We start from the raw sequence: 21,178 nt of genomic DNA, 5'->3' as shown, positions 1-21,178 counted from the left end.
TTCTGTAATGACAGCTCACTAGTATTTTGTAGATGTTCACTGCTGTCTTTAGAGGGTTAGAAATTAATCTCATGTGTTTAATATATGTAATATAATAAAAATGGATTCATACTTCAAAATTAAGGTACCTGATCTGCATTTATTTAGGATACATTTGCCCCTCTTGCACGCCACTGGATATGCTGTGATATGGGAGATTGTGTCTTTTCTGTCCCTTTATCTCTTTTGTCTCTATAAAATTACTTCTATCACAAATGTATTTATTTAGTGTTGTATGCTCTGAATTAGGTGACTCCTACCTTCCATGTTACTGCCAGCCTTTACTAGAATGCTGCAGTTAAACTGGTGCTTTGTGCTATGTGTCACTTTCTGTGATTTTATTTGTGGCTGTGTGTAACTGCTGAGATGATTTGATATGAAAATAATTGTCAATTAATAGGATTGGTCATATTTCTGTTTGGGGTATAGATGGATATCACTGTTAAAATGAGGATTTGTACTAACAGAAATGTTAAAACAGTAAATCCAGATAGAAAGAATGAGCTTTCTGTAGTGCCAAAGAGGGTTTCTTATTTGTTTCCTGGATGAGTTAAGAAATGTCATAGTTCTGTAGCATAGATTCTTATATTCCTATAAAAGTGTTTTAAAAGAACTTAAAAGGAAACACACTCATGCAGATGTCTTAAATGGTATCAGAGGCTCTTTGCAAAGTAAGATCATAATGACATGTTGGATTTTGCAAATGTGGATAAGCATCAGAATATTTCAGTCTGTTGTGTTAGACCACAATTGTCAAAGCTCTCATTTAGAGCCTTCCCCCCCAACCCCGCTACAACATTTGGTGTTCAGAGGTTTTACTGTATCCAAAAAGTTGTGTTTACACAGTGTCTCTATTGGCTGATTGTCAGCGGATCTGTAACCCAAATTTGGGGCAGCCTACATTAATACTCATCACTGAGCTGTTTGTTTTGCCTTGGACTGGGTGTTTGTTTCCATGGGCAGAGCACAGCACGTTTCTCTGGTTCTCCTGAGCATGATCTCACACTCCAAGTAGGTGTTGGGAACTCAGGAGCCTTCTCTTTGTTGGTGGTATGAGCTAAGGGCTTCTAAGCCTCCTGTTCAAGAAAATGCAATGCAAAGTAAGGAGCAAATGTTGTTGTTGGAATCTGTGTAAGCAGAGAAGCTGTAAAAGAGCCAGGTATGACAGTACTGTGCCATTACACCCCATGCAGGTTCTCTTCTTTTGTAAGTGTGTTCAGCCTGTGCAGCCAAAGCTTTGTGGTCTCACAGGCTGGCTGCCCCGATGCCTCCTCAGAGCAGCTCCTTAGTTTAGAATACAGATTCCAGATTCCATCTCCTTCCTACCTACCTGGAAACTGCCATCCTGCCTGCTCCCATCAGGCTGAGGGCTGCTCATCCAGGAGGCGTTTTCAGGAGATGCCTCAGTGGGGCTGACCTGTGTAATACTCGGTGACTTCAGTGTGGATCTGTCAGCTCGGTGCCATTTGCTTTCCTGGTTTGTGCTTGCTGGAATGCAACCCACTGTATTCATGACATAATAAAAGAGGAGATTTATAATTGACCAAATGCATATTTTTCAGCCAGCTTGTTTGTAAGGCATGTCATTGCTGTGACTCACTGAATATGCTGATTTGTGAGCAGTGAATTAAAGACAAATGGCTGAACCAGTTGCTACCACCACGTGTGTGTGCCACCCCCTTCAGGAGAGTGCTGCTTTCACGGCAGGAGTTGGGAACTTCTGTGTGGAGCAGCTCATGTGCTGCCATAATTTCCAGTTTCCAGCTGCTGAGCTAGGTTTAACTGGTACAAATGTTCATAACCCTTAGCAAGGACTGGCAGTTCAGGAACTCCCTCGTGCATGGTTCAGCCATAGCTGCTTCAGAGGACAGCTTCCAGGAGAAGGGTGGGACAGCTTGGCATAGTGACAAATTCCTCCATCCAAATATGCCTGAATTGGAGTCACCTCCAGCAGTTCAGCTGCTTCAAAGGAAGGTAATGGCAGTGTGAGTCGTGTCCTTTAGAATCCTGTTCAGTAAGAATTTCTCTGTGCCTTAAGCATGTTGCTACTGTCAGCATGTACCTAGATTTGAAACTATAAACTTCCAAGACTTTAGGCACCCAAATGTGTTAATACCACTAAGTCACAGGAATTTTCCTGGAATCACTTTAATGCATCTAAATCAGATGTATATTTCATTCCATTGAACTTTGGTCCTTTGTGAAACTATCTCAAACAGAAGCTTATGAGATGTTTGCTTGCTGATTAGTTTAAATAAATAAGTAATAGAAAGAGAGAGGAAGAAGGGAAAATGCAATTCCAGAAATTTGTCAGCGTTTTCTTCCCATGTCTCTGTTACAGTAATGATAATTTAGGTTTTAGGTAGTTAATGTGCTGGCAGAAGTAATTTATAAGGAGTCTGATAATTTCTAACTCATGTCACATGAGTGTTCATCAGTTAGAATCTTAAATTCTACCCAGAATTTGATAAGTAACTTAGGCAGACCTTTTAAGAAACAAGTTTATCTCCTTTCAGTGACATGGGCTGCCTCTGCCACCATGGCCACTCCTAATGTGGTACCAAAGCTTTTCTAAATAGAGTAAAAACTAGCAAATAATCTGTTGGAATTGGTGTTATAATTTCTTTCAATCATGCATTTGTTTAGTTTGTTCAACACTTTTGTTGTCTCTGTGATTCCCGTGTGTAGCAAGCCAAGCTGTGATCCCTGCTAACTGTATAGAAACGTGCCTTTATTCAGTACAATGTAACACAGTATTTTTATTTATGATGCATTTGTATTCCTTCCATTCAAATATTGCATAAACTGTCCTCTTCTTTAACAAGACCCAAGGGCTGATACAGGGATGTTCCTTAGTGCTGTGAGATGTTGCTTTGTTTCTTCCTGTAATTCCATCCTGACTTGGCAATGCAGGCTCAGAGTTATCATTTCATTTGACCTGTAAATCAATCTGTGTAACATGCAAAGTAACCACGAATGCAAAGGAAATGAGAACAAAGTCATTTGAAAAGCATTTTATGGGACACATTCCAAGGCTGTATTTATGTGTGCTTTATTCCTTCCATGAGGAAGCAGTGAAATATGCAGAACTGTAACACAAATACACAAAGAAACAGGAAAAAGGACAGAGTGCGAATATTTATGTATGTTAATGAAGAATGGAGGGATTTAAGAAGAACCTGATCTCTTAGCTTTGCAGCAAGGAATAAAGATCTGCATCTTCCTTTCCCTTCTGGCCTGGACTTGGAGCATGACATGGGTAAGTTGCTTTGCCTCTGTGTCTTACTCTTCTAACTTAGCAAGGAATGTGAAGAATGTTGTGTTATCATAACAGTTTGGGTCTTACATTGCATTTGTTGTTGTTGTATCAATATTATGTTGGTAAACTTTTTAAAGGATTATTCATGCCTTAGAAATGTTTAATATGTACCAATATTTAGCATTTGGTTATATGAAAAATATTCAGAAGATCCCAAATTCAGATCCTATGATTAATCTTTTTGACTAAAAATTCTAAGCACAGCTAGACATAATTAGAGGAGAGCTCTACTCTTTTTCTCTTCCATTAACATTGCAAGACCTGATTTTGATGCTTTTTACCATTTTCTGTCCTCTCTCACATAAAGGGTGAATATCTTACTGTTGTCATTTCCCTTCTCTCAGCTCTCTGCTGTTTTAGACATCCTTGTTATGGGGGTGGTTGTTTTTGTAGTCACAAAGAGATAAGTTCTCTTAGTCAAAAGTATTTACACCCTGCAACAGCTCTGCCCAGACTTCTCTGGGGCTGCAGAGGGAATCAGCACTCTGTGCCCTGTCCAAGCGAGTGTCACCACTCTGAGTTCACAGACTGTGTCAGTACCCCTGATGGGGCATCTGCATCTGAACAGCTGCACGAGTAGGTGCTCAAACACACAGCAAGCTTGGACAACTCTACTAATTTAAGGCTTAGATGCAGAAATTTTTAATAAGTCAACTGAAGAGAGGGTATCTTTTGTATGGCAGGTATTTCAGCAAAACCCTGTCCTTGAGTAGTTTTAAGAGAGAGCTTAGTCTTTTCTGATTTTCTGCTATTCTTCTGCCCTTGGGCACTCCAGAACATCCCATCCTGCCCGTGACTCACACCAAATATCCAGCTGTCATCTTAACTCACACCTCTCCTGAGCTCTTCACGCTCTGGTTATTCTGTTAAAGGCTCCTTTCTGCATAAGATCTTCCACACTTGAAAACCATTCTTCAGGTTACCCCAGAGCTGGAGCACAGCTCCTGTTCGGTGACCTGGGAGTGCAGAGCTGTGAAGTTCACAGGACCAGCTAGTGACCAGGACATAGACCTGGTCTCACACTTCTGCCTTCTGGGCCATGGCTTGAAACCCCTCTGGGGTCCAGTCCCCAGCAGTGTTCAGAACCAGCACAGGGACCAGGCTTTGTGTGCTGGGGACAGAGATTGTCTTGTCTGTCTTATGCCAGATCCTCCTTACTCAATTCAGGCTTGGCTCCAGCAGCATGTGATTTGAAATGAACTTGTGTAAGCCTACTGGGTTCCTCTATGAAACAGGGCAATTACATTTCAACATTGCTTTACAGTCTGGATATGAGTAACATTTTGATAAGCCAAACATTTCAGAAATGTGGACCTCCTCCATGTAAATAAATGGACAAACTCATTGACACCTTCCTGTTGTATTTTACAGTCATCTGCTATAAGTACTAGATGTACTGGATGTTTTGTTTTTTTTTTTTTCTATGTGCCTACATGAACTATGAATGGTCATAGGAGAAAAAGTAGAAAAAGGAAGTATAGAGTTGTGACCAAAAGCAAGCTCCAATCTTAATGCAGCAGCTTTTCTCCTTGTAACTTTAGCTTCTGTTTCTTTCAGAAATACTTGGCAGGATGCATTGAATAAAATACTACCATCCTTCTTTACTAAAGGTAAGAAAATAAGCATAACAGGAGAGGTACAAAATACCAGTTCTGAAAATTCCTCTGAGGTATCCCCTTCTTGCCAAGGTGGAAACCAAAGCCAAGTTAAAATGTTCTTTGTTAAATTTCACTGAAGAGTGAGGGATTGATATCCTTCGAAGAAGCTGACAAGCTGTTTTCACTTGTGAAGGAGTTCTGGAATAGTTCAGGGATAGAATGGACACTTTATTTATTGGAATAAATGGTAAAAGCTGTCAAGGCTGTGGACAGCTTAAAACACAGTTTGGTGTTCTTGGGGATTTTCCTGTGAGCTGAGCTTGTCACTCACTCAGCAATCCAAGCAATCCAAGAAGTGCAGATTAATTTGACAGGTTCAATATTCTGGTTCTAAATTCTGGTCCCCGATACATGTTATGTGAAAATACATTTGCCTAGGTCTCAGTCTGAGTTCTTGTCAGCAAATGAACATTAAATTACATTTAAATTGTGATTGGTTACCTATGGACTTGAGCTATTTCTAACATGCAAACATTGAAAATTGTAGTAATTTATATTTAGATGTGGGAGTGTTTCTTTAGCATCTTAACTACTGTTTTGAGACTTAATTTTAGACACACCCATTTAAAAATGCTGGCTTTGATTTCTCATTGTTTAACTCGCAAAAGCATTTATGTTTTAAAACTACTTCAAAATCTGAGGACACAGCACATATAATTATTAATAAATTTATTAATTCATCATTCATTTAAATGCATTATTTAACAGTACATCACCTTTTCCTGTTCTGTTATGTCCAAGGTAGTTTATTACCTTCATATTCCTCTTGGAAGCTGGAGAACAACACATGTGCCTACAATTAAGCCTCTCTGCACATACAAAATTTTGGGGATGGAGATACAAAAGTCAGAATGAAAGTGCTGAGTAGCACTGCCAAACAGGATTTTTGTTCCTTCTCTCGTAGTTTATCTACAGAATGATGGCACCAACAGTATATTTGTGTTGTGCAGTGTCTTAATACTTTTACCAGACAAGTGAGAGCTACCATCCTGTTAAGAATGGTCTGATGTGGAGAATTTTTAATTTCTTTTCCTGAAAAGGAACGTAAATTAGGTACAAATTAAGCCCTGCCCTTTTTTGGGTCCCAGCCAACCACCAGCTACACAGGAGCAGGAGCAGCAAAAGGCCTGAGCACACGTGAACTTCTCTGCCTGCCTGGGAGCACCTGATGCCCTTGAGTCACGAATTGTCCAGCACAGAGACCTCACCCTCCCACCTGGACAGGAAGGCCTGGGAGAGCGCTGACAGCAGGATTCTACCAAGGGTACTTACTAGTTCTTTAGCTATTTCTAAAAACCTGATGTGGTTGACTTTAACTTCTTATGGGAAGTAATTTGAACATTTCTGATATTTGAAATGACAGTAGGGGAGCTAAAAGCAACTCGCACTACATGTGCTGCACGGGATGTGACTAGCTCATCATGCAGAATGCATTAATAAATAAGAATAGCTCCTACAAATTCAGAGAAAAAAAAGTTACTGATTCCGAAAAGATGGATTTTCAAAAAGAAAACTGCTTATGTTCAACATTTGAAAACAATTTTCTAAGTCCATGAAGCAGAATAATGTACTAATGCTATTTATGCTTTTTAAGAAAGAGATTTCTAGAAAACTTAAACTTTTTTACGCAATCTCCAGCTTACTAAAACTTTAAGGAGATATTAATGACAAATATTCAAATATATACCATTTCTCCAATGTCTTTTTATAATATGTGATAAGCTTGACTTTACTTCTCCTTACAGTGTATAAAAAGATGCTTGTTCTCAGAAGAGAAGGCAAAACAATTTTATGTGGCTTAAGATTCCTGCATGGCATACTCTAGAGATACAAATTTATGTTTTCTTGCTTGAACAGGACAGCATATTTGTTTTAGTTGTATTATATTAGTTGTAATTTAAATTTTGTTTGGAAACATGGATTATTTTTAATTTTTGAAATGTCAGGATGTTTTTCAACATAAGGAGCTTGTGTTTTACACTCTGATTCAGTTTACTGAATTGAGTGAGCTGACATTGGTGTTAAATACATGTAAGAGCATGGAGAATTTGGTCCTTTCCCATGTCTGAAATCTGAAACCCAACATATAAAATAAGAAGAATATCACAAACAAAATTATAAAACACTAAGTAAGCAATGGCTAAAGTACTCCGTAATTTTATGTGCTGTGGGTGCATTTTGTGTTACTTTTCTAGAATTTTTTTGTCACCTGGAAGTGACAGAGCTGCCAGCTCCTGGCTCTGCCCCATTTCTGCCTGAGCTCTGCTGAAGCTTGATGTAAATGGCAGAGAGCAAACTGTACTTATCTGTGAGGCTCCTCTCACATGAAGAGCTCTCCAACTATGAGAAAACCAAAATAATCTGCAGAGACTGGGTCCATATTCCTGTACTAGGCTGCAGGCACCCAGTTGGGCTCCCACTTTATGGTGACATGAATGATTGCAGATTCCTTCTGGATTTTTGTTTGGGGTATAAGAGCCTAGATCCCAATGTGCAAAGGCCAAGCAGGGGCTCTTTGTGTGGGAAAATTAAATTTGGTGGACAAGTGATTAATGTTGAATAAACTAATTTGCAATACAGAATGAGGTGTACAGATGGGTAACTCCTGTGGAGTTGTTATCCTAGATTATTCTAATCAGTTTTCCCAACTAGATGAACTCACAGGGCAGATGGCTTATCTCTTCTGCCCCTTGTTGGTTTAGCTGTCTATGAATGCCCTACTGAGAACAATATGGCCAAAAGCTAGTGAGAACTGGACAGAAAACTAAATATATTTAATATATAACCAGAAAAACTTAGAATGGCAACAAACTTTCATCATTGCTAAAGACCCAAATGTGAAATAAAGTTGATTTTAAAACTAGAATGTATCCTTTCTTATACTGCTTATCTAATGTCTTGGTTTATTTTCCTGACTAGTAGGATAACATCAATTTGACATTAATATCTCAGAAGTTAATGAGTTTTCAAGGATAAAATGTTTGATGAAACCAAGTATTTAAAAATGACATCATAGCTGTTACAGTTAGGTAATTATAATGGCTCTAAAATAGTGTAATTTCACTTCATTTTTATATTGCATGAAATTTAGGGATATGAGGAAACGACTAAATCTTGGAATATAAAAGTATTCAGACTCATTAAACATTATACATAGAAAACCTATCACCAAAATTATGAATTTATAAATTTTAAACATACTAAGATAATAAAACTAGTATGGGAGCATTGTAATGTAAAAGTAATTGAAATAACCGAGACCTCAAAGCATTATGCAGGAATTTTCAAGAGGTTTTCTCTATTGCAGTCGTGATGCCAGAGGGATCCACGGAAGAGCTCCACAGCAGCCCACCCTGCGAGAGCCAAGTGACAGAGCCTGCTGGGCTGCTGGCTCCCAGCAGCAGCAGGACAATGGTGACAGGAGGTGGAGGCTACCTGGGATACAATCTGGGATGTGCCCTTGTTAGCTCAGGAATTGCTGTTGTGCTCTTTGACGTTCGGAAACCTAAATGGGAAATTCCAAGCGGAGCGGATTTTTTCAAGGTAGGTTGGAGTTAATGTCCAATGCTCATTATCAAGGCGTCCTCTTAAGGACCTTTGATTAAAACATTTATGGAAAAGCCTTTCAGGACAAGAAGAAGCCATGGTAAAAGGTCCTTGCATGCATAAATACCTGATTAAGGGATGGCAAACAGGGTCCCAGTGTCTCCAGTGTCACCTGTGATGCTCTGCTGGGAGGTGCCATTCAGCGCCCCAGGGAAACAGTGACCAGAGAAGGGACAAAGTTCCTGCTCAGGGGAATTATTTCAAGTAAAAAGCTGAGAGCCAAGACAGGGCAGTAACAGGGATCACAAATGCCAAATGACTGCCATGCAGGGAATGATTGAGAAAACTGGGATTTCTGGGATTTCCAGGCTGGGAAAGAGGTGACTCAGGAGCAGGAGAGCTCTACAGGCTGTGAGTGGCACTGTTCACTGTCCTTCCAGTACAAGCAGGAAAGGCCATCAAGAATGAGGAGTCAGTTCAGTACAAACAAAATTATGTGGCTTTTCTTGCAGTGGGTACAAGGCATGTACAAAGCCTCAAGAAAAATTTACCTCTGTTGGAAACTGCTGAATAGATAAATTAAATTAGGCTCAAGAAATCTTGTGAATGAAAATGCTTCAGGACTAGAAGAGCATTCTGGGGGAAGCACCACATTTGCTTGCCCCGTTCATGCTCTTCCTGCAGAACCCTTTTATGAGCACTGATTCTTTTTGATTTTGAACAATTCAAGGAATGACTGTGTCTGAGAAAAAGGGGAACACAAGAGCTCTCCAGTATCTGACAGCTCACTGCCATGTGTGGAGAACACATTCCCCAGTACCTCTCACAGCTGCTCCAGGTTTGGGCTCTGGGGCACTTTCTGGGTGCTCCTGTCGTGTCACACAAATTCTGGCTAAACCCAGGGTATTGCTCAGCTGATCTTTTCTGAGCATTTACTATAAGAGAGTTTGCCACTCCCCCTAGAACTGGGAAGTTGATGGCAGAGCTGGAAGGGAGGACAGGACCTTGATCCTGCGGGCTGTCGTTGTGATGCCAGGTTTTCTCCTTTGGGCTAAATCACCCTCTGGGGCAGGTGGAAGGGAGGCAGAGGGGGATGGAGGATTCTGGAGAGAGCAGAATACCAAGCCAAGCAGATCTTGTCTGACCCAGGATGTTTTTAAGTTCCATTTCATAAACAATTTTTACAGAATATAAAAGAGGGATAAATTATTATTGAAGAACCATTCAAACACCATAAGCTTGATTTGTTGATGCTATAAGTCTACATAATTTGATTTAAGTTTGTTGACTGGTGGAAATTTACATCTTCTAAAGGGGACTCGAGATCTCACAAATGATCTATAAATCAATTTAGAAAGAATAAATATTACAAAGTGTAGGAGAGTCACCTGGAAAATTGAAGTATGGAGTCCTAGTAAATGAATTAATAAGTAACTTCAGAGGTTTGAGCAGTAGTTTGGAGATGGCTAATATTGTTTATACTGGTTAGCTTCTGTAGCATTGCATTGAGGGTGGGAGGTGTAAGTCAGCTGTATTTGTGAAATACTTTGGCAACCTTGGAGAAAAAAGTTGAGAGTTAAAGACTGGTTAGATTAGCTCTTAATAGCATTCTGTCAATTATTCTATGTTATTCTATCAATTTCATTGCAGGAAATAATATAAGACCTAATATTCTGAAAAGTTTGGTGATTCCAAGGCAGACAGCTGAACCCCTCCTGCTATGATTTATTGTCCCTGGGGCTGGATTCTCCAGCTCTTGAGCACTTGCTGCTCCCATTCAAGTCAAACAAGTTTTGCCAGCCTGGAGGCTGCAGGACTAAGTGTGAAAATACGCATTATAATTGAAGCCAACAAGAGTCATCTTTGTTTTGCAACAAAATAATGGCAAAATTCTTAGTCACTGCTTTTTCTACCTGCTCATAATGTTTTGTTTAATTGTTGTTAAATACTGTGAAAAACAGACTAGAGTACCTTTAGATTTTCCTTGCTAGCCATAGTTAATACAGTTCTCTAGAGAATGTAATGAGCTCTACCTGTCAAAAATCCATTCTTCTCTCGTGTTACAGGGTGATGTGAGGGATTATGAAGCAGTGTTCAAAGCATGTGAAGGGGTTGACTGTGTTTTCCATGTAGCTGCATGTGGAATGTCGGGATTGGAACAAGCAAGTACCATTTTCCTAAAGTGTTCTTTGGTTACTTTTGAGAAAGAAAAAAACTGTCTGCATGTGACAAAGAACATAATTTTACAGTATTTATGTCAGAAGTTGTTATAAAGGCCAAGTCATCCATACAGGAAATAGGGGAGGTATTCCTTAAATAATAAAGTCAAAGTGTGAAAGTAATGTACTACAAAATATTCTAGAAAAATGAGATCATAATTTTAGAATCTTGGATAAGAAGGTGTAGCTTTTTTCTCTGATCTGAAGAAGAGTGACAGCATCGCTCTAAAACTAATATGGATGCATTTTCTTCTTGTGAACTCAGTCATGAGGAAACAGACCACAATCTATGTGTTATGCTGAATTACATTGATAGTCACAGAAGGTGACTATCAAAAAAACCACGAACCTACTAATTTATTTCTAGGAACAGGACAGATTGCCACTAGAACAAGAATTTGTGGAAGCTTTCAGGGAGCATAACCCCTGCCCATAATTCTTGTTTCTATATCATGGATTATCTGGGGTGTGACAAAATATTGAAGTATTATTATTTCCTTTTAGAAGTATTTATCTTTCATTTTTCAACTTTCTTTGCTCATACACCAAACAAGACAATAAAAATGAGAACTGTCAGGAGTCACTGTATGTCAGACATAACTGTAACATGCATCACAAAAAGACCACAGCTATTGTAGATCTGGCAATTGGAACATCATATTGTAAATGTGACTTGTTTGATTAATTAAATCTTGTGCAAATTCTATTTCTAGCTTCAAAAGAAAGATCAGATTGAATCCATAAATGTTGGAGGCACAAAAATAATAATTGATGGTAGGTACCTAGATTTTCTTTCTCTGCATCTGATCCAAATAATGAATTGAAAAACTTTCTAACTGGATGTTTCCTGTGGAGATGAGGCAGTAAAATGAGGCTTTTCTCTCCCCCCTGTCAAAATATGCAGGTCCCATTACAGCTGGTAGATTTGCCACTAGTTTGAACTGGGGTTTTCAACCTGGACTTCATTCCTTGGCAGTCCAACTAAAGCTCTCCTCCATGGTTATTTTTTGCCTTTATGTAATGGAGAAGTGTTATCCTCCTTCCTCACAGAAATAACATGAGAGCTGTTGTACTGTTTGTTATGTCATAAACATTTGGTACAGGCATCACAGATGTATATTTAGCTATTATTTTATCACATTGATACAGAAAACCTTCTATCCTTTCTGCTTACTGTGACCCCTTTTTATTATACACAGATTCTTAACTACTGTCTCTGGAAGATTCCAGTACATCTCTTTCAGTATATTCAGTTCCAGAAAGAAAGTTTTCCCAGTGTACTGTAAATACCAGAGCTACCTTCTCTTTGTTTTTCCTTCAAAAATCAGGTGGGGGGGGGGGAGGCAGCAAAATAGCAAAATCAGTTTTTATTTAGATTAATTTTCATGCTGACTGTGTGTTATTACTGAAAAAAATGCAGAAATGGAATAGTAGGCAAGTAAAACTCTAAATGAGTTAGAAGGAAGAGTTGCCACATCTTGCCTTCTTCCCTCCCCAACCTCCAAGCCCACAGAAACATGTCATGTCAAATTCCCATAGGCTCCCAGAAAACCAAGATACTGGGAGGAGCATGAACTTGCTCATCTACATTTTAATAATACACCTTATTATTGTATTTTTTCCCAAATATTTACAATAATTAACATTTATTATTTTCAAAATGAGCCAACGAACCAGCAGGACAGACTGTTCTGCAAATTCTAAAAATTCCTGAGTTTGCATTTTAATTCTCTTCAACTTTAGAAATATTGTTAAATGAAAAGGAAATTTACATTATTCAAGTTTGCAATGACAGATATGCAGCAGAATGCTGCAATGTCTTGGCTACACAGGACTGGAATCCATAATTAGGTCTTTGTTTTGCAAATAACATTAATTTCCTTTGTACTTAAAGCATGACTGATTATACACTAGCAGAGTATGTTTTCCTGTTAACACATCATTTGTCACTGATGAGCAGACTGAGACCAAGGCAGTTTGGTGGCATGTGGGCACAGCTGGCCCGTGCTCCTGTGTCACTTCATGTCCCACCCAGGTGGGGTGCAGGAGGCAGCTCCTGGAACCAAGGGGAACCCAGTGGCCTTGGAGTGGCTGCTCCCCACAGCACTGCCCCCAGGGCTGTACCACAACAAATGTTCTTACTCATCCCCTTTGTATTCAACTTGTAAAATGAACATATTTTAAGAAAAGTTTCTCAAGGAGGAGTTTTCCCTCCACCAAGATAATTCCTCTCCCTAGTAACTGCAATCCATGATATGATAGTTACAGGTACCTCATCATGAAACATTTGGTGACCACAATGTGTAAGATTTGCATAGTCAATGAAAAATTCCAGGTGAATGGAAGATAATATTATATTAAATTATAAGGTAACATCAAAGTATTACCTTTTTTCTATAATTGTAATGTTTGTTTTCAAAAATGAAATCTGCCAATGCAGTTATTTCTCCCTCTTTATTTTTGTTTTAAAATAATTTATTTTGTGTATCACTGTAGTCTGCAAACAAAGAAATATCCCTAGACTGATATATACCAGTACAGTGAATGTGGTGTTTGGAGGGAATCCTATTGAAGAAGGAGATGAAGAAACTGTACCATATTTTCCACTGGAAAAGGTACTTTGTCCATGGGATGGTGTGGCATTTACTGTGCTCCAAAGGGTAGATTGTGTGAAGGCTGTTCTGGGGGCAGAAACTGTTTTACTGTAAATGTTCTCAGTACATTCAGCACCAAAAGTGAGTTAAGTAAATACAAATGGACTCAAATTTGCTCTGAAGCTAAAGTTGTGCCACTAAAGTGTAAATCTGTTTTTTGTCATAAACAAACTACATATTGACTAAATCTTACTATTTCTAGTTTTGTTTTGCTCAGCTGATATCTGTGAGCTGGTTAGATTGAAAAGTTGTCAGTCATAAACAATAAGTTTGCCTTTACAGATTCAATAATTATCTTATTCTGCTTCCTTATAGCAATTTAATCATTATTCCAGAACCAAGGCAATTGCAGACCAAATGGTTCTTGCTGCTAATGGAACTTTACTCAAAGGTACATATAAAGCATTTGGGGCTTTTCTATCATTGGGAGTGCTAATGGGCATTCCTTTCTTTGGTTGCTCATTCATCAGTAGTATACTTTAACTGAAATAAGGATTTCTTTGTTTCTATTCCTTTCTTCAGTGGATAATTAGCTGTTCTGATAATACCAATTTGTAAGCACAGTCCAATGGGCTCTTCTTGTAACCCCAAGAAGGTTTTTCAGGCTGTTAAGCTCAGGTCTGTCACAGCTATTGAATTCAATTTCACACAGAAAGAAAATCAAGTTCCCAGGAAGCTGAACCCCTCAGAATAGTCAAAATGAGCCCTAATTTTGACAGTGTAAAATTCAGACAATATGTGTCAGCCCTTTGCTGCTGTCCCAGCTGTCTGACAGTCACCTTTGCTCTCTCTCCAAGGAGGGGACAAGCTCCACACGTGTGTGCTTCGCCCGCCGGGCATCTACGGACCAGAAGAGCAGCGGCACCTGCCTCGAGTAGCCGTATGTGTTTTGTAGTCAGCTCTGGAGGACACCACAAGTAGTTGTAAGGGCATAACACAAGTGGTAGTACCTTGATTGCAGTTCTTAACCATTCCTGCAGGAATGTGGTGAAAGCTTGGGGACAGGTGATGGGGTGCAGGGTAACAAACAGCAGGAAACCAGCACTGTGGGCCAGGGCCAAGCTGGGCTTCTCAGTGAAAAGGAAAAGTGGAAGGCCGAAATGCTGGGGTAAAGGAACTAGGCTTGCATCCCTACATTGAATGGAAATTGTCTTTTAAATATGCACTTTAATTTCTGCCAAAAAATATAATGTTGCAATACTATATAAATAAATGTAAATAATACTATATTTTGCCACTGCCTATCACTGCAACCGTCTTTGATTTCTAAAACCACCCACTAGTTGGATTTTTCTTTGTGGCAGGTTTCTTGTGCTGTAATTGTACACAAATATAGCAAATCCCAAGTAACTGGGTTGAGACAAGATCATATTATAGTGCATAATAAAGGAATAATGAAGTTATCTTGTGTTTTCTGTTTCTACAGATAAATATCCAGCGCAGACTTTTTAACTTCAAGTTTGGGAATCACAAAGTTCAGATGAACTGGGTTCACATAGGAAATCTAGTGCAAGCTCATTTACTGGCTGCTGAGGCGCTCACCTCTGAGAAGGACTACGTAGCTGTAAGTAAACAATTTAATCACCAGTAGCTTGAGTTTTCAAACAGGTTTAATTTTTGATGTTTTGAGATCAAAGTGTGTCCAAAAAGTCATATGCTAAATTCTCTAAAACAGTGTGTAGCTCCACAAGCACACAGACAGTGCAAATGCAAATACATTTCACTCATAATTTGATGGTGTTTTTGTTTGAGTTGAAAATATATAATTTCTTGGGTTATTGGAGGAAACTGTATTTTTAACTAGCTTAATATAGCTACCATTACACAAATCTATATATCCTGTTATTCTCTTCAAAATAGCTTCTGACCTAAATGCATAAAATTTAGAGCAACCATTCTGAGGCATTCCAGTTGAATTTTCAGGGCTGAAAATTCCAGAAATTGTCCATTGGACAATTTTTAATGGGCAATTTTTAAAGGTTTTTCTTTTTGTTCTACTGGTCACAGTTGCAACACCAATCTGAGGACTGTGAAGCATTACAGAACTGACAGTGCTGCAGCAGCTGCTTCATTCACAGTTATTGAAGGTCCCAGATTCATTTAGACTGGTAGGAGCACACAGAACACAGGGACTGACACAGGTGAACACCTCTCCATGTGTTCTCAATTAGTTCAGCCCGTGGAAGCCACCCAGCTGTTTTAGATTGATGCCATTCCCAGAGTCCCAGGTTTGTTGGGTGCTCAGGTGTTCCTGGTACTCAGAGCTGGGCAGACTCCTCATCCAGAGCACAGCTGGAACTCGACCTCAGAGCTGTGTTTGTTAAATGCCATCAGTGCTGCCCCTTCTGTTGGACTCACAAAGCTCATTCTGTGCCATTGTGAAGAACATAATGCTCCAACAGCTGCTACCCCATGGGGAAACTGAGCTCTGATCTACACTACACCATGGTTAATCACCATGAGCCCTGCCAGCAGTGTGGGGTTACCACAGTGGAGCCCAGTGAAGGCAGTTTCCTCTGTGTACATTCACCTTGTGCATGCTGCTGTGTTACTCACAAAATCATGACAGGTAGGTAGGTATGACAGAGACAGAAAATGCCATCCTGGGCACAGTTTTGTCACTGTTTTTCTCTGCTTCTTTACCAGAGTGGCCAGGCTTACTACATCCACGATGGTGAAAATGTCATCTTCTCTGAGTGGATTGTGCCTTTGGTAGGTACTGCAGAGCCCTGCAGCCCCCAGCACTGCATGGGCACGAGCCCTGTCACTGGCTGCCACACCAGACCAACTAAATGAAGTTCAGTGCACAGAAATTACTGAATTACTTAACATTAAACTCAATCCTGTTTTACCTGCATGTCCCAAAGTTCCACTGGTGTTAAGGGAAGTTTTGGATACGTGTAACTGTGGAGTTTGGCCTTACTGCTTGGAGAGGATTTAGCTGGGAGGTCCAGCACCTGCTGCAGGACAGAGCATTTCATGGAGCAAACCCACAGTGCATGGCAAGCTCTGCCACTGGCATCTGGCAGGACTCTTACAGTCATTGCTTATCCCTTTGTCCTGGCATCAGCTGCAGCACAGAGGGGAAGCCCGTTCAGAATCTTAGAAGCTAAAAAGAGACAACATTTCTGTATTTTCAGAAGTATCAGGCTGGGATTCTAGGAGCATGCCAAAGTTTTGATCCTGCAATGCCATCACAGAAAATGACTGCAGCAGAAAATTGGGCCTGTATTTGACTGTAGTTCAATGTTCCAGTCTGGGTCACTTCCCCCTTGGAAATGGCCTTTTACTCCCTTTTACTGTCCAATTGCAGATGAAGGGTGGGAGCTGGGCACCAAAGAATGAGTTGTGGGTTTCAATTAAATTTCTTACTACCTGTATTGACAGAAGGACTAGCTGGAAAAAAAAAGTTTAGATAAAAGTTTTATCAATATTCTTTAATTTTTTTTTACATTTTCAAGCCTCATTGACACTTTCAATTTGGTGTAAGTTTTCTGTTATTCTTTCTTTTTATACCCTTTCTAGTTTGAAAAATTAGGCTACAGGAAACCTTGGATACATATTCCTGTTCTCCTGGTTCATATAGCAGGTAAAAAAATAAAATACATTCTTAATTATTGTGGGTTGTTTGATTTTTTTTTTTTTTTTATTATTCCTATTAAGCTACATAGTGGTTTTATAAAATGCAGGGGCACAAATTATTTAAATTAAAATTATTTTAATTGAGAATAATCACTTGTGCCATGTGGTATTAATTATAGTAGATAAAGTTTAAAGGCTATTAATAAACTCATCATGTACTTTATAAATTAAACTGTGCCTTCTACCAATAGGAATTACAGGATGTATAATCTCAGCATTGTCTCAGTTTATTGTTAACCAGATGTCTCATTAAGTAATTTCTGTTTCACAGCCACTGTGATGGAATATCTGCACCTGATACTAAAGCCAGTTTTTAGCTTTACACCTTTCTTGACAAGGAATGAGGTAAATTAATAAAAAAAAGATGTTTATATATTTCTGACTCAAATTCTCATTAAGGACATGATACACACTTTGGATTTTCTGCATTGCAGCTCTGTTTTCTGTTCTGTTTCCATTGTAATATCACTGATATATTTTCATCCAAGTTCTAGAAAACTGGATTTTAAAGTCACTGCCATAACTGTCCTTTTGGCTCCTAGGTGTGGAATGTCACAGTAACTCACACATTCCGAATAGACAAGGCACGAAATCAACTTGGTTACAAACCAAAGAAATTCTCATTTGCTGATTCTGTGGATCATTACCTAAAAACAAGACCTACCTGCCAAGAAGATCACACGTTCTTTAAAATGGTGATTGTTTTTGGCATTTTGTTAAGCTTGATCATTCTTTCTTTCTTCTAAAATCAAATAACCACTCACCTGTTCCAGAAAACTTCATTTTGTTTCTGAGTATTAATTATCTGGTCATAGTACATTCCTCAGCCACTCTGGGCTTTGTTATTCATATTACTATGATGACACCTCTCTGACCTTATTAAGAAAGAAAAAACCCAAACAAAAAACAACTAGAAAAGTGAAAATATAGGATGTATCAGGAAATGTTTCCCAAGGGCAGCACAGTATTACAGCAAAGGAGGTCACCACAAATGTGTGCAGGAATAGTTTTCATGGATCTTCATTAAGTGATGTTTCATGCTGGGAAGCATTTTCTAAAAATGATAATTTGGGAAGGTGAGAAGGTGGAAGAAGAACTGTCACAGGACAACAGTGCTGTAACAAGACCAGTAGCTCCAATGAAGGAAAGGGTGACTAAACAACTCTTCTGATGAAGCCACGGCTACAGCTGCTGTCAGTTAGCCTGAGGAATTACAGAGACCTGGGAAACAGTGGAAAAATATGGAAAGTAAATATTTATAAATAATAGGTGATTATAGGAGTGGAAATCATATTTATGTAAAATAGTTGTATTGTTCTAAAGCTTTGTAAAAATGTAATAAATATCATTATGTGTGTTTGTAAAGTAAATAATATCCTTTCAATGCAATAATAAATAATAACTGAACCAAATAACTGAACTTCTGTTTTTAAGGAGCTGGTGGGAAGGTGGAATTCAGCCAGCTGTTACTGCTCTCTGGAGTCACATCCTCCACAACCCTGTAGCAGTGCTGGCACACACTGTGTGTTCAGGGAATTGCATTTTGGGGTGAGCAACGAAGCCAAGCACCAAGACAGGAGTGAGAATCCAACCTCTCTCTTTTCCCCTTTCTTAAGTCTCACATCAGTTGCTTCTTGGGTGAATTGCACTTTGTGAGCCACCTGTGCTACATGTACACACCAGGTGTAGCCCAGACAAACCAGGGAGCAGCTGCTCCCTCTCTTGCACCCCACATGAATCAGGAGAGCTGGATTTGCCACAGAGGATCATGGAAGACAATGATGGAACAGCTCTGCCATCTGATTACCTCCACTCTGTATTCATTTTGCATTTTCTTAGCATTTTACAGGATTTTTAAGACCAGTATGTTTATAGAGTTTCTCTCATTCTAAATCTATAGGATATGCAGGACAGCCAACAGTAATGCTAGAAGAATAAAGATTACAGGTAAAAGACAGGAAAATGCATGAGCAACTACAATTATCACTGCACCTTGTGTAAGCAAAGATTTGTTTTACTCTATTTTCACTAAACAATAATTTCTGTGTGCAATGAAAGCAGTAGTCTGCTTGATTATGGATTCACATTTGGTGATTGTCCTTGTCCATACAAAGTGAGCTCCCACTGTAGATCTTCATTTAGCAGGGGCACTGCTCAGCCCTGTCTCCTGTTCCTATACAGGAAGCTTAAAGAAGTTCTCATTTAGAGAGATCTTTATCCAGGTTTGATTAAAACCAGTTAAATTCACAATTTATCACTACAGAGCTGCAGCTGAGCCAGCAAGTGCTGCAAGCAGTCAGTACCATGTAAGCCTTTACTCCCTAGAAATGCAGAATAGAAAACCACAAGTGTAAAGTTACTTCCTAGTGAGAGCATTTTAGTTGCATGCAAGCATTCAATTTGGTTCTAAATTAGTTAATTTATAAATCTTTCATATCACTTTTATTGAACTAATAGCTCAGGATGCATCCTGGATTACACCACCACTTTTCACAGGAGTGGAGGCTCTGGCCTTGCATGCTCTTCAGTAAGGACTAACCAAGGAATTCACTGGCTTTGTGCTTGTAAGTCCCCATGGAGTACCATCATTTCATATAACACCAAACCTGTGGTTTGTTATTTTGGGTAGGATGCTTTTTACATCACTGTTATAACAGTGATTAACAATAATTGGCTTCAGTACATTTGTTGATATTTCTTACAAATGCAATATTTGAGATTTTAGAACAATCCTCAGTACCAGCTGGGAATAGCCAGCTCTCTTATTTCTGCAGGTCCTTACTGAGTCTCAGTTTAAGCTGACTCTTGTTTAAGTTACTCCTACTCTAACATAACTACAATGTGTCTTTAAGTGATTAAAATTTAATATGAACGTTCAGACATAGCACAGCTGTAACAAAAGAGGTAAACATGTTCAAAGCTTAACTTTTGCCTGGAATGGGTAACTGAAATTCTGCAGCTCCTGACCCTTTTCACACCCTCCCAGGCTCAAATGACCACAAGGAGGCTCAGGTGGAAAGGGACCTTAGTGCCTATTTGTTTATTTGTGCCTCTTTGGGAACTCCTGCTGTTTTGCAGATGTCTCAGAAGTTCTGCATCTCTATGAGCCATGTCCTGCCCCTGACTGTCCAACCGGTAGGCAGGAGGTGGTTTTTTTTCCTGAACAACCTGTTCAACAGGTACCTCAGTGTGACCGGAGCCCTTACAACTGACAGGATGCTATTGTGCAGCAGTCACAGCTGTGTGAAGACACTTGGAGGTAAGAACCACCGCAGGATGCTCTGGGATCCCAGGGATGCTCTGGCAACGCAGGAATAGCGTGACACGCTGTAGGATCCCCGGGATGCTGTGCGATGAGCAGCATCCCAGGAAAGCCGTGCAATCCCAAAGCTCCTGCCAGCTGATTGGGACGCAGGGGCTCTGTGGGAGCCTGGGGATGCGGTGGGATGTCGGAGATGCTGCGGGGGCCCGCGGGGAGCCGGCGGGGCCGGGCCGGACGCTGTGCCCGGAGCCGCTCCCGCGGCCGCCGCCCGCGCCCGGCCCCAACGGCCCCAACGGCGCCGCCCGCGGAGCGGCCGGGCCGGGGGCGGGCGGGGGCCGGCCCGAGCACGAGTCTGCGCCGGGCCGGCTTGCAAGTGAGATGCGGAGAGCCCCGGCGGAGCTCGGGTGGCTTTCAATGTTTAATTGAGGCCAGGGCAGGGACTGGGAGTCGGAGGGAGCGGGTAGCCACAGCCTCTGAAATATCCTGACTGCCGGTGAGGAACCCCTAGAAGGGCAAGAACCCCCACGTTCAGAAAAGAAGGGATTCGCTATTACTTTTTTCTTAATGCAGTTATTAAGCCTTTCTGTAGTATAGCAGCTGTTTTATTCGAGTTCCCCTCGAAAGCAAGGGATTTGATAGCCTTGTTCTCTGATACACCTTCTAAAGTTATAACGTAAGGATCAGGCATCCCTCTTCCCTCCTGAAATCCTCATCTATCTAAACTCCAGCACTGCCAATGATAACAACTCAGTGTATTCTTAATTTATGTTTAGCTGCTCGTACTTAAAAGATGGAAATACCACTTCTCTCAGATGTCTGTCTTGGCAGTAAACTGGAGA

At 40.1% G+C, this 21,178-nt stretch overlaps 1 protein-coding gene across 1 annotated transcript; it reads left to right on the top strand.

The window, feature by feature from the left end:
* The first annotated feature begins 111 nt into the window (after positions 1-111).
* Positions 112-18,777, top strand: LOC110475585 (putative short-chain dehydrogenase/reductase family 42E member 2). The gene is made up of 14 exons (XM_085592278.1): positions 112-3,298; positions 4,916-4,968; positions 6,105-6,280; positions 8,324-8,559; positions 10,629-10,724; positions 11,495-11,555; positions 13,278-13,396; positions 13,751-13,826; positions 14,233-14,315; positions 14,862-14,999; positions 16,082-16,147; positions 16,961-17,024; positions 17,349-17,422; positions 17,620-18,777. The coding sequence occupies exons 4-14, from the start codon at positions 8,329-8,331 to the stop codon at positions 17,821-17,823; spliced, it is 1,212 nt and encodes a 403-aa protein (XP_085448404.1). The 5' UTR covers positions 112-3,298; positions 4,916-4,968; positions 6,105-6,280; positions 8,324-8,328; the 3' UTR covers positions 17,824-18,777.
* Positions 18,778-21,178: the final 2,401 nt, after the last annotated feature.

The sequence above is a fragment of the Lonchura striata genome, chromosome 14 (assembly GCF_050655825.1).
Source record: "Lonchura striata isolate lonStrDom1 chromosome 14, ASM5065582v1, whole genome shotgun sequence".
NCBI lineage: Eukaryota > Metazoa > Chordata > Aves > Passeriformes > Estrildidae > Lonchura > Lonchura striata.
The sequence above is the reverse complement of the archived record's forward strand: the minus strand, read 5'-3'. Positions and strand labels throughout refer to the sequence as shown.

Bases quoted from the DNA above. Each gene is read 5' to 3' on its own strand.
- LOC110475585 (XM_085592278.1), top strand. From the start codon at position 8,329: ATGCCAGAGGGATCCACGGAAGAGCTCCACAGCAGCCCACCCTGCGAG. The intron at 10,725-11,494 runs GCAAGTACCATT...TTCTATTTCTAG, and splicing joins GAATGTCGGGATTGGAACAA to CTTCAAAAGAAAGATCAGAT. The intron at 11,556-13,277 runs GTAGGTACCTAG...GTATCACTGTAG, and splicing joins CACAAAAATAATAATTGATG to TCTGCAAACAAAGAAATATC.